At 44.1% G+C, this 13,952-nt stretch overlaps 3 protein-coding genes across 6 annotated transcripts in view; all 3 read right to left on the reverse strand.

Moving 5' to 3' along the window:
• LOC106573333 (casein kinase I) overlaps positions 1-1,464 on the reverse strand; it is a 64,192-nt gene extending 62,728 nt beyond the window's left edge. The window contains exon 1 of one of the 2 annotated variants that reach the window (XM_014148293.3): positions 1,192-1,464. The gene's annotated coding sequence lies outside the window, so the exon portion shown is untranslated. The remainder of the gene's footprint in view (positions 1-1,191) is intronic. The other variant, XM_014148294.3, reaches the window with a different exon arrangement.
• A 909-nt stretch (positions 1,465-2,373) lies between these two features.
• Positions 2,374-4,352, reverse strand: LOC106573334 (PCNA-associated factor). The gene is made up of 4 exons (XM_014148295.3): positions 4,098-4,352; positions 3,400-3,483; positions 3,015-3,189; positions 2,374-2,544 (listed from the first exon to the last, which is right to left on the reverse strand). Exons 1-4 carry the CDS (start codon positions 4,141-4,143, stop codon positions 2,508-2,510), a joined length of 342 nt encoding a protein of 113 aa, XP_014003770.1. The 5' UTR covers positions 4,144-4,352; the 3' UTR covers positions 2,374-2,507.
• A 2,956-nt stretch (positions 4,353-7,308) lies between these two features.
• On the reverse strand, positions 7,309-13,793 carry LOC106573335 (cilia- and flagella-associated protein 44). 3 transcript variants are annotated; one of them, XR_006759691.2, is made up of 4 exons: positions 10,866-13,793; positions 10,076-10,165; positions 9,788-9,963; positions 7,309-7,900 (listed from the first exon to the last, which is right to left on the reverse strand). XR_006759691.2 is itself a non-coding variant. In XM_014148296.3 (3 exons), exons 1-3 carry the CDS (start codon positions 10,271-10,273, stop codon positions 7,897-7,899), a joined length of 378 nt encoding a protein of 125 aa, XP_014003771.1. In that variant the 5' UTR covers positions 10,274-10,849; the 3' UTR covers positions 7,309-7,896. The 3 variants fall into 3 exon arrangements, 1 of the variants encoding a protein (XP_014003771.1); XR_001321318.3 differs by lacking the exon at positions 10,866-13,793 and adding an exon at positions 10,249-10,849; XM_014148296.3 differs by lacking the exon at positions 10,866-13,793 and having other exon boundaries at positions 10,076-10,849.
• Between the last annotated feature and the right edge of the window lie 159 nt (positions 13,794-13,952).

The following is a 13,952-nucleotide window of genomic DNA, read 5'->3' on the forward strand; positions in this document are numbered from 1 at the left end:
CTAGCATGAAAACTAAATACAGGCAGACTGTGTGCGGAAAATGATTTAAGACAGACTCTCTCCAATACAACCCAACATTGCAGAGTTACGTGCATCCTTTCAAGCACACCCTTCTCATTAACCTGTGGTGAGTTATTCACAATTTTCGATTAACAAATAAAGTTTGATATGAAAGATGGCTAAATAAAGAGCAAAATTATTGATTTGTTATTATTATTTGTGCCCTGGTCCTATAAGAGATTTTTGTCACTTCCCACGAGCCGGGTTGTGACAAAAAAAAACACTCATTCTTATGTTTAATAAATGTATTATATAGTGTGTGTGGCAGGCTTACAATGATGGCAAAAAACAACATTTGAGAGTGCGCTGACCTTGGCGCTAGAGGGGGTACGCAGCTGGAGGTTGAATGAAGGGATACGGGACTATAAAAAGTTTGGGAACCACTGTTTTAGAGGATTACCTACACAATTAACAATTGATTGTTGACCCATTGGTCAACAGATGCATTTTTGATTGACACCTCAATTAAACTAGTAGAGTAGGGGCCTGACGTCACACGCTTAATGTTTCGTGAAATCTGTAGTGAATGTATTGTAATGTTTTTATAATTGTATAACTGCCTTAATTTTGCTGTATCCCAGGAAGAGTAGCCATAATAAATACAAAACAAACTCAGACACTTGGCTAGCTTGGTTCTGACATGGGTTAGTGTAATGTGCCAGATTACTGGACATAGATAACCACTTGTGAAAAACGAGCGTCCCAGTGTCCTTAAATTAGATAACCTAGCAATTTTAGCCATTATCCTCCTAGCTATATCACCAGTTAACGTTAGCTAACTACAGTAGTTAACTAATGACGGAAACTCGCATTTGACAGACAACAAACACTAATAGTCAACCACTCACAATCCCATTACATACCATGTATAGTACTGTCTGCACCACACACAAACAAAACAGTGAATGCATTTCCTTGTGGTCCAATGCGCTCTAGCCTTGGTAGGTGGTTCGTTAGCTAACTACAGTAGCTGGCTAAAGGTAATTGTCCAGGCAACGTCTTCAATTCAGGCCAGCAAGTTGCTAGCTAGCTAGCTGCTACTAGCTAAACCTAGCCTAGGCGGCGTTCAGAAAACGCAGATAAGCTAGTGTTAGTTGTTAGCCAATGTTAGCTTGTGGAAATGTTACTTACTTTCAATGTGGTCTTGGATGCATTTAGTAATTTATTTTCCGTGTAGCGATTACACCAGAAACGAGGGAGCGACGTCAATTGGTGTTTTCAGTTAGCATCCCAGAGCCCTCTTCTGTTCGCCTCCACTGATATAAAAATCAAAGATGGTGCATAAACGAAGATAGCTCACTCCGGCTGTTTACCATTGAAAAAAGCAGTGAGTTCCGGTCTAACAGAGTGTCTCCCATAGACACCAATGCAATAGCAGTTGGGTCTTGTGTACTTATGTTCATTAAAAAGGGGGGGGGGGAAATGGAGTGTCTCGCTTCCTCTTCAGTCTCTGTAAAAATGGTCCCGAAGCGTTGATCCAACATCCTGCGAGAAAATCAGTTCCAAGTGTATCCTGACAGCACATTGTCATCATGGAAATTACAGGTCAATGTGTTTATGGGTGGCCGGTAGCCTTGCGGTTAGAGCATGGGCCAGCATTTGAAAGTCGCTGGTTTGTATACTGTCAATGTGCCCTTGAGCAAGGCACTTAACACTAATTTGCTCCAGGGGCACTGTACTACAAGTGACCTTGGCATATGACATTTTTCTGTCACACTTGGCACTTCTCAATGATTAAATTGGTTCCACCAACCTTTCCTGCTGATACTGGTTGAAATGCTCATGGTATTGACCAAACATGCAGCACTGGAGGTTCTCCTTACTTTACAAAAGGTCAAGCATTTAAACATAAATTGTAGGGACAACTTAATCTAAGGAAATTTTTTAGCACTAACAACATCAAGCATTGCTCAGAGGCAGTCATCCTCATTACATTTAACAAAAGAATGTGACTGAATCTTTTAAGGTGGGCGCTTATGTGTCCCATTTCATTGATGTACAAGTATGCATTAATCCTGTCCCCAACATTTTGATATCATTCTTAATTATCTAGCGCCATCTACTGGTATGTAGAGGTTACCCATATGACCAGAAAAATATTGGCTAATAAATTAGTAGGGGCATGATTTCCATAGCTGTTGGACATGCAGGGAATCCACTGATATATTTACTAATTCTACCATCAAGGCATTTCAATAACAAAAAAACATTGTTAGCACAGAAAACCTAAGAAGTGCAATTTAGATTGAGAAAATAGACCAGGTATTGTAAACAGGAAGAGCTTAACAAAACAAACGGTTATGGAATCAGGCATACAAAAAAAAAAAAAGGTTTATTAAACTTCTGTACAATAACCATGGATTCATCAATTATATACACATAAAATCTGCCAGCCCATTCAAGTACTAGAAGCAATGGCTTTTTAATTGGGACATGACTGGCAAAGCTCATTCATCCTCATCTTCAGCAGGCAGTGGTCTGGATCTGAAAAGTGAGTGGTTGACATTAGACGGGACAGCAATGTTTGGCCCATAATCACATTTGAACAGGCTCTGCAGCAGTTAAAGTCATGATGTGCCAGGTTTCACATTTTCAGGGTACATCACCCAACATACATACACGCTTACAAAGAATCATAAACAGCCAGATGAGCCTTCAAACTTAAATTACATTTTTACAGAAACAAAAATAGCACGAATGCACACATTTCCCATTGATTCTGTTGCAAAAACATTGCCAAGTTATCTATGGAGAACAGACCAAAGCAATATATTAAAGTATCAGAATGAGTTCTTAATATTAGTAACTTTGGCAAGGTTTTTGGAACAGATTCTAATGAAAATGTTTGAGAATATACTCCACTTCCTCCAGATCCGCAAGCGCTAAAAAGGTAGGCATTTTAGGGCTGCTTTTGGACTGACTCTAAAACTAAGCATAATATAATTCAAATGTACTTCTTGGATGCCTTGGACACTCCACTTCCTCCAGCCTCTTCATCATCTGACTGGGGGAGCTGGTTCTCTTTCTCAGGCTCCCTGCAGGGCCCACCAAAGAAATCCCCAATGCCTTTTTGCCAAGTTGGGGTGGGCCGAGGACACACAGGATTCCCGCCAGCAAATTTACTCTTCGCTGCAAAACAATGCCAGCATTAAAATTCACAATTTAGAGAATATCTGCCATGACTACTCACCACTTGGACACATTGAGAAAGAAATGCATCTGGAGGCAATAGTTGTTAGACATCTACCAAAAATTGTTATGTAGGTATCTAGCTTACATGGAAATATGGGCTATTAACTAGACAATTTAACTTTAAGCCTGAATGAAATCATGACTCACCAGGCGTGCCTGCTTGAGAGCCGCTTGATGCATTTGCAGAGCTCGAGGCACCCAATGACTTCCTGGGTGCAGATGCAGCCACAGCTGAAAATGGATAAGTGTGTTAGTTAGCAAGCCATTTTATTAAGCAAAAGCCGTGTATTGAAATGCAGAGTTACAGTGTATAGTAGCAAAGTAATCTTCACCGACACATGTGTGTGACTGGATTGTTTAGTTTGGGCGGTGAAATTGGCGCCAGATTGAGGATAATGAATAACAAGTAGTTAGTTAGTTAACGAAAATACTCCAATAAGACATTTTATTATCTTTTTTTTTTAAATATAGTATTTCGTTGTAAACAACACGTTTAATAACGTTAAGGTAACAATCAAATCCGGCACAAAAACCATGATGCGAGTACGAACGCGCCTGGGTTAGCATGAGCGCCATCTGTGCTCACAATTCTATTGAAATGGCGGGAGACAAATCTTACTTATCATCTAGTTACCTAACTAATCAATAAAATCCTATATTAGCAGTTACAGTTGTTCCAAAATAATGGAATGCAGGGGTTGCAATTATCTTCGCAAAACTCACTGGCTACAGTAGCTAGCGATTCCAGTTTCGTACAATGAATAACCACTTAACTAACGTTAGCTAGCATGTTATGAATCAAAATAAGTGTAACATAACTTGAAGTTTTGATTGTAGAACATTACCTTTCCTGTAAGTTCCGGGGACACTGTCTGCCTTCGTCCTCACCATGTTAAAACTTTTTTTTTACCCCACAACCTGAAACAAAACTGGACGTACACTTTCAATGTAAACTTCTACTTTCCCGCCTGGGTTTAAATGACGAACCTCCTGGCTCACCTGACGTCATTGGTTACGTGACTATTCCCCTCCCTTCACGAAAGCCTCGCCCGTTTCTTCTGTGCTTGCCTCTGGGCAGCTCAAAGCACGCACCATCTAATGCAAGCACAAGCGTGTTAAGTACTTCGATAGGTTATTACATTGAAAACGGCTTATGGTCTGAATAGAGACAAAGCCTCAGATATAAGTGCAAGTTAGGCCAAAATCGGCCTCCCGCGTGGCGCTGTGCCAGGTTCGAGTCCAGGTTCTGTCGCATCCGGCTGCGACCGGGAGACCCATGGGGCGGCGCACAATTGGCCCAGCGTCGTCCAGGTTAGGGGAGGGTTTGGCCGGCAGGGATGTCCTTGTCGCAAGGTGTAGGGTGTTTCGTCTGACATTGGTGCGGCTGGCTTCCGGGTTAAGTGGGCATTGTGTCAAGAAGCAGTGCGGCTTGGTTGGATTGTGTTTCGGAGCATGCACGGTACTGACCTTCGCCTCTCCCGAGTCCGTACGGGAGTTGCAGCGATGATACAAGATTAACTACCAATTGGATACCACGAAAAGTTAGGCCAAAATCTTCCTCAATAGAATAGTTTCCAACCCGATCAAATTTATTTATATAGCCCTTCTTACATCAGATGATATCTCAAAGTGCTGTACAGAAACCCAGCCTAAAATCCCAAATAGCAAGCAATGCAGGTGTAGAAGCACGGTGGCTAGGAAAAACTCCCAAAAAGGCCAAAACCTAGAGAGGAACCAGGCTATGAGGGGTGGCCAGTCCCCTTCTGGCTGTGCCGGGTGGAGATTATAACAGAACATGGCCAAGATGTTGAAATGTTCATAAATGACCAGCATGGTCAAATAATAATAATCACAGTAGTTGTCGAGGGTGCAATAAGTCAGCACCTCAAGAGTAAATGTCAGTTGGCTTTTCATAGCCGATCATTGAGAGTATCTCTTCCGCTCCTGCTGTCTCTAGAGAGTTGAAAACAGCAGGTCTGGGACATTGTGCCAGCTCTACGCTCCAGACCTCCAGTGCACCTCCACGCACCGTGTCTCCAGTGCGCCTCCACAGCCCAGTGCGTCCTGTGCCAGCCCCCCGCACTTGCCGTGCGAAGGTTGTCACCTGTCCAGGACACATTGTGCCAGCTCTACGCTCCAGACCTCCAGTGCGCATCCACAGGCCGGTACGCCCTGTGCCAGCTCCACGCACCAGGCCTCCGGCGACAGTTCCCAGTCCAGAGCTTCCGGCGACGGTCCCCGGTCCGGAACCTCCCGCGACGGTCCACGGTCCGGAACCTCCCGCGACGGTCCACGGTCCGGTCTACGTCCCGCACCGGAGCCGCCACCGAGGCTGGATGCCCACCTGGACCCTCCTCTATAGAGTCAGGTTTTGCGGCCGGAGTTCGCACCTTTGGGGGGGGGGGGGGGGGGTACTGTCACGCCCTGACCTTGGAGATCCTTTATTCTCTATTTTGGTTAGGTCAGGGTGTGACTAGGGTGGGCATTCTAGTTTCTTTATTTCTAGGTTGGCTTGGTATGGTTCCCAATCAGAGGCAGCTGTTTATCGTTGTCTCTGATTCGGGATCATATTTGGGTAGTTTTTTCCCACCTGTTGGTGGTAGGATCTTGTTTGTGTATAGTTGCCTTGAGCACTGCATAGCTTCACATTCATTTTTGTTCTTTATTGTTTTTGGCTGGTTCACGTAATAAAGATGATGAACCCAAACCACGCTGCATTTTGGTCCGATTCTTACAACGGCCGTGACACATGGTTCGTTTTTCTGTGTGACTCCTTCATTTTAGTTGTTTGATTGACCTGCTAATCTCGGTTCATCCAGAACTAAAGTATTGCGTAATTGGTCAGATGCTTGATTACCATTTATGTTTGCGGAGTCTGTCCATGACAGATTACAATGAGTTCTAGAGCAAGATTGATAAATGTTCCTCCGGCTCAGCGGCTCCATCAACGTCTTCCGACAAACAACTGTCTGTCACATATGCCAACAGGAAAATAGATCATGCTGCAGGCAGCATAGATTAGAAAAATACATGTTTAGAACTGATAATTGATCGCATGGATAAGAATAAATGCAATTAATTGATTATTTAATGTTATGATGGACACAGCTTTGTAGAACCAAAAAATATGCAGCCTCTGCTCAACAAACTCGAACTCAAGAATTAATTGTTTGTGGGGCTGCAGTTCGTGAACGATGTTGTGTTTATCACCCTCACGGCAGTCAAGCAATGCATTCCACCAAGAGTCGTTCACAATCTAGTCCGGTTGCTGCCACAACTAGACCTCATTTCAAAAATATCAAGAAAGTATTTTATTTGTATGCCTAGCAATCAACAAATGTAACCAACAGTGTTTAAAGCACACTTTTTTTTTGCAAGTCTCAGTCACAAATGAGACTATGGTGAACGACAGTCTTGTAGAATTATGACTCTTGAGTTTTCCCTTCTTCGTTCGCCGGTAGTGTGTTCTGCGTGCTCTGGGAATTACTGGCTCAAATTAACTAAATCAGTCAGAAAAATTATTTATTTGGACTCAACGAGTCGAAAAGATCATAGTCAGTAAAAAGAGTCGAACTTCCCATCACTATTAGTAACCTCACGTGCCATTGTTTTTTGTCAATATTTCACTGTTCTAGGATCAGACTGACATGTGACTGGGGGGACCACTCCAGCCCCTGTACATGTCCTGGGACTGTGACAAAGCCGAGGTCAAGGTCGTACCTGTCCCCCACAGTGAAGAAGAACACAGTACAGTCCATACTCTAGAGCCGGGTTTCCCAAACTCAGTCCTGTGGCCCACCCCTGGGTGCACGTTTTCGTTTTCGCTCTAGCGCTACACAGCGGATTCAAATAATCAAAGCTTGACGATGAGATGGTTATTTGAATCAGCTGTGTAGTCATAAACTAAAACGTACACCCAGGGATGTCCCCAGGACCGAGTTTAGGAAACCCTGCTCTAGAGAGGGAAGGAGAGATTGTGGAGGGGAGGTTTATTGATATTGGTTATTGTTGCATCCTAAGAAGCTGGGTTCTTTTACTGAAGACTCAGAAGCGTACTTATAATAACCGGAACAGATTTATTTCATGTTCTCCTTAACACATTACAGTCGACTACTCTCTACAGTATCTTCAGCCCAACTCTTCCATACATCGAACTTTTACCGCCCTTGCATCTCGTAATCCAATCACTTCAATGCAAGAACAGAAACCCCATTGTCATTTGTTAATTCAAATAACTGAACCCCTACATACAAATCCCATTAGCTATTTGCAACCATTTTAAATCTAAACTCATTAACACATAATACATTTATCAATACACCACAGTTATTATACCCATCCACTTGGTTTTTGATCTACAAGTGGATTGTCTATAGATGGGAGCTAATGATTGATTTCACATTGGTCAACAGTCTGTGGCACTCGCTAGTCCGAATACCCAGTTGCCAGGATCTCTCCGTTGGGTTCGTACGCAATGGCCGTCACAGGTGCATTGTGGGGTATGAAGGCCTGTTTGAGAAGGAGCTCAGCTTCTCCATAGCGACTGCGTTCGGCAACCACCCATAAGATCTGGGGGTTGTAGAGCTCCAGCAGACAGACCACTCCGTCCTGAAAGCCCACCACCACCAGTCCCTCCTCTAGGGTTCACCTACACACACAGGCAGTGGCAAACACTCTCAACACATAGTACATTACACAGATAAGCAAAGCGCTTTGAGACCTAGTGAAAGGCAACAAGGCATTATATAATTATTATTTTACCATACAGTTAAGTCTGACAACTGTAACTCAGTGAGCTCAAAAATGATTGGAACAGTGATTTGTTGTTGTTTTGGCTGTATTTTCATCCATATTGGGTGAACGGTTTAGAAATTACTGCACTTTTTGTACATACTGTTGTCCCGCCATTTTAGGGGACCAAAAGTATTGAGGCAAATTAACTTATGTGTATTAAAGTATTTGGTCCCATATTCATAGCACGCAATGATTACGTCAAGCTTGTGACTCTACACCTTTGTTGGATGCATTTGCTGTTTGTTTTGATTGTGTTTCAGATTATTTTGTGCCCAATAGAAATTAATGGTGGGTAATGTATTGTGTCATTTTGGAGTCACTTTTATTGTAAAAAAGAATACAATTTGAATATGGTAATCCTGAATTAATTGAGAATAATGATCAGAGAGAAAGTTAGACACAAATACTGTAGGGGGGGTTAGCATTTTTTGGGGGGTATGATATGTGTGTCTAACTTTCTCACTCGTCATTATTCAAGATTCATTCAGGATTTCCCATGACCATGGAGGACATGCTAACGTTGCGTCCGATCACAATCTCGTTCATTGGCTCGATCTCAAACAGACCGGTGTCATCATTACAGTCCGCTGTGTCAATACTCTCAATGTCTCAGCCCTGCACAGGGTGGAGGAAGTGACATCATCAGGGAGAAATAGTACACAGCAGGCAAAACTGACCTCGCTTTTTAGGGTTAGCAGAGACCTCTTAGACTGGGGCTGAGAAGACTGTACTATATCTGAAAGGTTAACCTAATGGCTCCGTCAGTGCCAATGGTCATGAGTTCCTCCTCGTCCAGGACAAACTGCTGGATGGTGCCAGCGTGGCAAGTCCTTCCACCCTTATGACAGATCTCCACCTTGATCAGACCCCTGTCCCACACTAGCATGTTCCCCCACTCAGACCCTGACACCACTTGGCACTGTTAGGTTTTAATTCTCAGAGTAAAAACTCAATGGACACTATGAAAGCTAAAACCAAGTTAATTCTTCCCAGAGGATCAATAAAGCTGCATTAGAGGACAACATATTCACACAAGCACTGATATTTAACCCTTCCTCCTATGCTGAGTCTCCTCCTACACATCTGAACAGCCAATGCATCTCTGCTGCTAGACAAAACCTTAGTGATATCTGTTCTTCCTCACTTCATCTGACCTGACCTCTACCCCAAAGTGCTCACTCCTGTCATGGTGATTTGTACCAGACTGTCTCTCTTCTCCTCGGATCCCTGATGGCTAACAATAACATATCCTGACATAATGTAAACATTATCTTTCCCTCAGTGACATGAATAAGTATATTTCATATTCTCAGAACCCAATAGCACACAGACAGAAGGGATGTGATCGGGACAACATAGAACAACAGGAAAAGAGCATATTGCTTTGGGTTTGGGTCATTTTCAATGAAATAGCAGGAATTGAATGATAAGAGCAGTGGACAGACTTTCCCCACGATATCTGTCAGGGTAGTCTACTTAAACCTTTCCAGAAGGCCTTTCAGTTTGAGACCAGTAAAAGTGCTGGCCATTTTCCAAAACCTAGAAGAATGCATGATAAGAGATCAACTCACATGGTGTACGACTCTGTACACATAATAAGCCATTTATGTATTTATTGTCCATATTTCATGATGAAATCGGTTTTCTCTTTGGGGGGTTTGGCGTTCTATAAAGTACTTTTTGACAAATGTATAAAAGTGCTAGTACACAAAAACATTTTGATTGATTGATTGCTACTGACTTCATGTGTCCTGATCCGGAGGTGGTGAGTTGCCCGGCGTTGTCAGGTGAGAAGGTGACCCTTAGACGTCCTGTGAGAACGAAGGCCTTGCAACACAGCATCGCCTGTTCATGCCTCCACTCCCACAGTGTTAGCATGTAGTCCGGAGCACTGCCCACACTGGCCAGCAGGGTGCCCTTACGGTTAAAGTCCACAGACCAAATGTCTTGATCCTTGATCATATGTTTTATAAATTGTAAATCTTTTAAAAATATTTAATAGTTTGTGTGTGTGTTGTAGTTCCCATACCTCTGAGAATGCGGTAGAGTTGTAGTGAGGGACGATGTTGGGCTGGTCTCCCTTCTCTGCCACAGCAAAGTATCTCTTACTGGGGTGGGCCTGCAGAGAAACACAGTGACAGATGGGTTTAAAATGAGGGTGTATCAAGGTTATCCAGGGCCAGTGTGTTCGTGTGTCACTACCATGGTGGTGTGGTACCTCCCCCATTGCAGGAGCGGAGGTAGCATTGCTCCTTGGTCCAGATGTCCAGGAAGATAAGCAGGTTTTCCACCAACGATGGTCAGCGTTCGCTCATCTAACAACTGCAGGTTTGCCTTGCGCCCACAGTCATACCCAAAAGAGTGCCTTGGAAAGCATTACAACCCACAAAACATATTAGCTTGAAGTAGTGGTCGGATATGTAGACTACTACACGAACCTCTGGCAAATGGGATCCACAATGTTAAAGGATACATGAGGTGCTCCTCCTCTTTCTCCACAGCTTTACTACTCCCACAAGGCTCAGTGGTTCTGGTATGTCAGGTCTAGCTACTGTCTGATAACCGTGGCATGATTTACATTGTCTCTCAGCTGCCTTTTCCATGCCAGGATACCAAACCTTGGTTCTGAGATGCTACTTTGTGCCCACTATTCCTAAGTGTCCTTCATGAGCTAGTGCAAGTGCCTGCACATGTAATGCCTATGGCAGCACGATGCCTGTTCTGCGAAGAACTAGGTATCCAACTACACATAAATCACTCGCTATTGAGGCAGAAGCTTTACAGTTCTAAGAATGTCCACTTGTAATAGCATTACTTACCTCTCTTAGATCTGGGTCTTTGGCTGAGGCTTCCTCTACCTCTCTGGTAGTCAGTGCTTTGGGTGTAGCACTCACTGCTGCAATCCTCACATACTCATCTGATCCATGTGAGTGTTTTTCCTGCTGTGCTCTCACTCCCAAGCAGGCAGCTTCTCACTTCTGAGGTTCTCTCTGGGTCTCTGGAGTGCATCACTGCACTCCCTCTGCTGTCAGTCCGATGCCTTTGGAATCGTTTACTGTTGGGATATTATAGCCTGGTTTGCTTGTCTCATGTCTAAGCACATTCTTATCACATCATTTGCCTTTGGTACAATGAACACTGGGTTTACCCATGGGGTGAGGTCATTAACAGGTTATACAATGTCCATGTCCAAAAGTTTCTCTACATTTTGGCCTACCTTCTTCCTGAGGTCTGTTTTGTTTTCAGTTTTCCAACTCCCTGGAACACTTGTAGGTACTGCTGATTTAGTGAGGGCTTGGTGCCTGTCACTGTTGCGATATCAGCACCTATTCTCAGAACCTCCAGTTTCATGACTGTATCTTTGCCCAGGAGTGGTTCTCCATTTCCTTTGATTACAATGAACTCTGCTTGCTCAGTTATATTGCTGGTTGTGATATGGAGCTCCCCAGTGGTGCGTGCTCAGTCCCCTCCTGTACTCCCTGTTCACCCACAACTGCATGGCCAGGCACGACTCCAACACCGTCAATAAGTTTACAGACAAACAACAGTTGTAGGCCTGATCACCGACAATGACGAGACAGCCTATAGGGAGGAGGTCAGAGACCTGGCCAGGTGGTGCCAGAATAACAACCTATCCCTCAACGTAACCAAGACTAAAGAGATGATTGTGGACAACAGGAAAAGAAGGGCCGAGCACGCCCCCATTCTCATCGACGGGGCTGTAGTGGAGCAGGTTGAGAGCTTCAAGTTCCTTGGTGTCCACATCAACAACAAACTAGAATGGTCCAAACACACCAAGACAGTCGTGAAGAGGGCACGACAAAGCCTATTCCCCCTCAGGAAACTAAAAAGATTTGGCATGGGTCCTGAGATCCTCAAAAGGTTCTACAGCTGCAACATCGAGAACATCCTGACTGGTTGCATCACTGCCTGGTACGGCAATTGCTCGGCCTCCGACCGCAAGGCACTACAAAGGGTAGTACGTACGGCCCAGTACATCACTGGGGCTAAGCTGCCTGCCATCCAGGACCTCTACACCAGGCGTTGTCAGAGGAAGGCCCTAAACATGGTCAAAGACCCCAGCCACCCCAGTCATAGACTGTTCTCTCTGTTCTCTCTTGTCTAGGACAAAAATGCTTCTCAACAGTTTTTACTCCCAAGCCATAAGACTCCTGAACAGCTAATCAAATGGCTACCCGGACTATTTGCATTGTGTTCCCCCCCAAACCCCTCTTTTACGCTGATGCTACTCTCTGTTTATCATATATGCATAGTCACTTTAACTATACATTCATGTACATACTACCTCAATTGGCCCGACCAACCAGTGCTCCCGCACATTGACTAACCGGGCTATCTGCATTGCGTCCCGCCAACCCCTCTTTTACGCTACTGCTACTCTCTGTTCATCATATATGCATAGTCACTTTAACCATATCTACATGTATATACTACCTCAATCAGCCTGACTAACCGGCGTCTGTATATAGCCTCGCTACTGTTATTTTCAGCTGTCTTTTTACTGTTGTTTTTATTTCTTTACTTACCTATTGTTCACCTAATACCTTTTTTGCACTATTGGTTAGAGCCTGTAACTAAGCATTTCACTGTAAGGTTGTATTCGGGGCACGTGAGAAATACTTTGATTTGCTTTGCTTTCACGTTTGAATGCACAGTTGACTGATAGTGGTTCACTAGAACAATAAGAATAAAACAATTCTGTCAGTGGCGATTTTAGCATGTACATCTTGGTGAGGCAAAAAAAAAAAAGTGGGATAGATGCCAGCAAAGCCACTACACAACACATTAATTGCACTATAACGGTGACCACAAACTGTTAGGGCCTACATAAAGCTGCCCCAACAGCAGAGTCCCAACACCTTACCACTGGTACACCTGGCTATCAGCGGAGCCTTTTCTGGCAGCGAAACAGTTAATTCAGCCTCATTTACTCCCTTTAAAAAAATATAGCTGATATGGCTGACTTGCAGTGAGTGCAAATGAGGTAAGTTAAGGCAATAAATAGGCCATGGTGGCGAAGTAATTACAATATAGCAATTAAACAGTGGAATGGTAGATGTGCAGAAGATGAATGTGCAAGTAGAGATACCGGGGTGCAAAGGAGCAAGATAAATAAATAAATACAGTGTGGGGATGAGGTAGGTAGATGGGCTGTTTACAGATGGGCTATCTATGTACAGGTGCAGTGATCTGTGAGCTGCTCTGACAGCTGGTGCTTAAAACTAGTGAGGGAGATATGAGTCTCCAGCTTCAGAGATTTTTGCAGTTTGTTCCAGTCATTGGCAGCAGAGAACTGGAAGGACAGACGACCAAAGGAGGAATTGGCTTTGGGGGTGACCAGTGAGATATACCTGCTGGAGCGCGTGCTACAAGTGGGTGCTGCTATGGTGACCAGTGAGCTGAGATAAGGCGGGGCTTTACCTAGCAAAGACTTGTAGATAACCTGCAGCCAGTGGGTTTGGCGACGAGTATGAAGCGAGGGCCAACCAACGAGAGCGTACAGGTCGCAATGGTGGGTAGTATATGGGGCTTTGGTGACAAAACGGATGGCACTGTGATAGACTGCATCCAATTTGCTGAGTAGAGTGTTGGAGGCTGTTTTGTAAACGACATCGCCGAAGTCAAGGATCGGTAGGATAGTCAGTTTTACGAGGGTACGTTTGGCAGCATGAGTGAAGGATGCTTTGTTGCAAAATAGGAAGCCGATTCTAGATTTAATTTTGGATTGGAGATGCTTAATGTGAGTCTGGAAGGAGAGTTTATAGTCTAACCAGACACCTAGGTATTTGTAGTTGTCCACATATTCTAAGTCGGAACCGTCCAGAGTAGTGATGCTGGACGGGCGGGCAGGTGCAGGCATCGATCGGTTGAAGAGCATGCATTTA

Source organism: Salmo salar, chromosome 16 (genome assembly GCF_965601325.2).
Source record: "Salmo salar chromosome 16, fSalSal1, whole genome shotgun sequence".
NCBI lineage: Eukaryota > Metazoa > Chordata > Actinopteri > Salmoniformes > Salmonidae > Salmo > Salmo salar.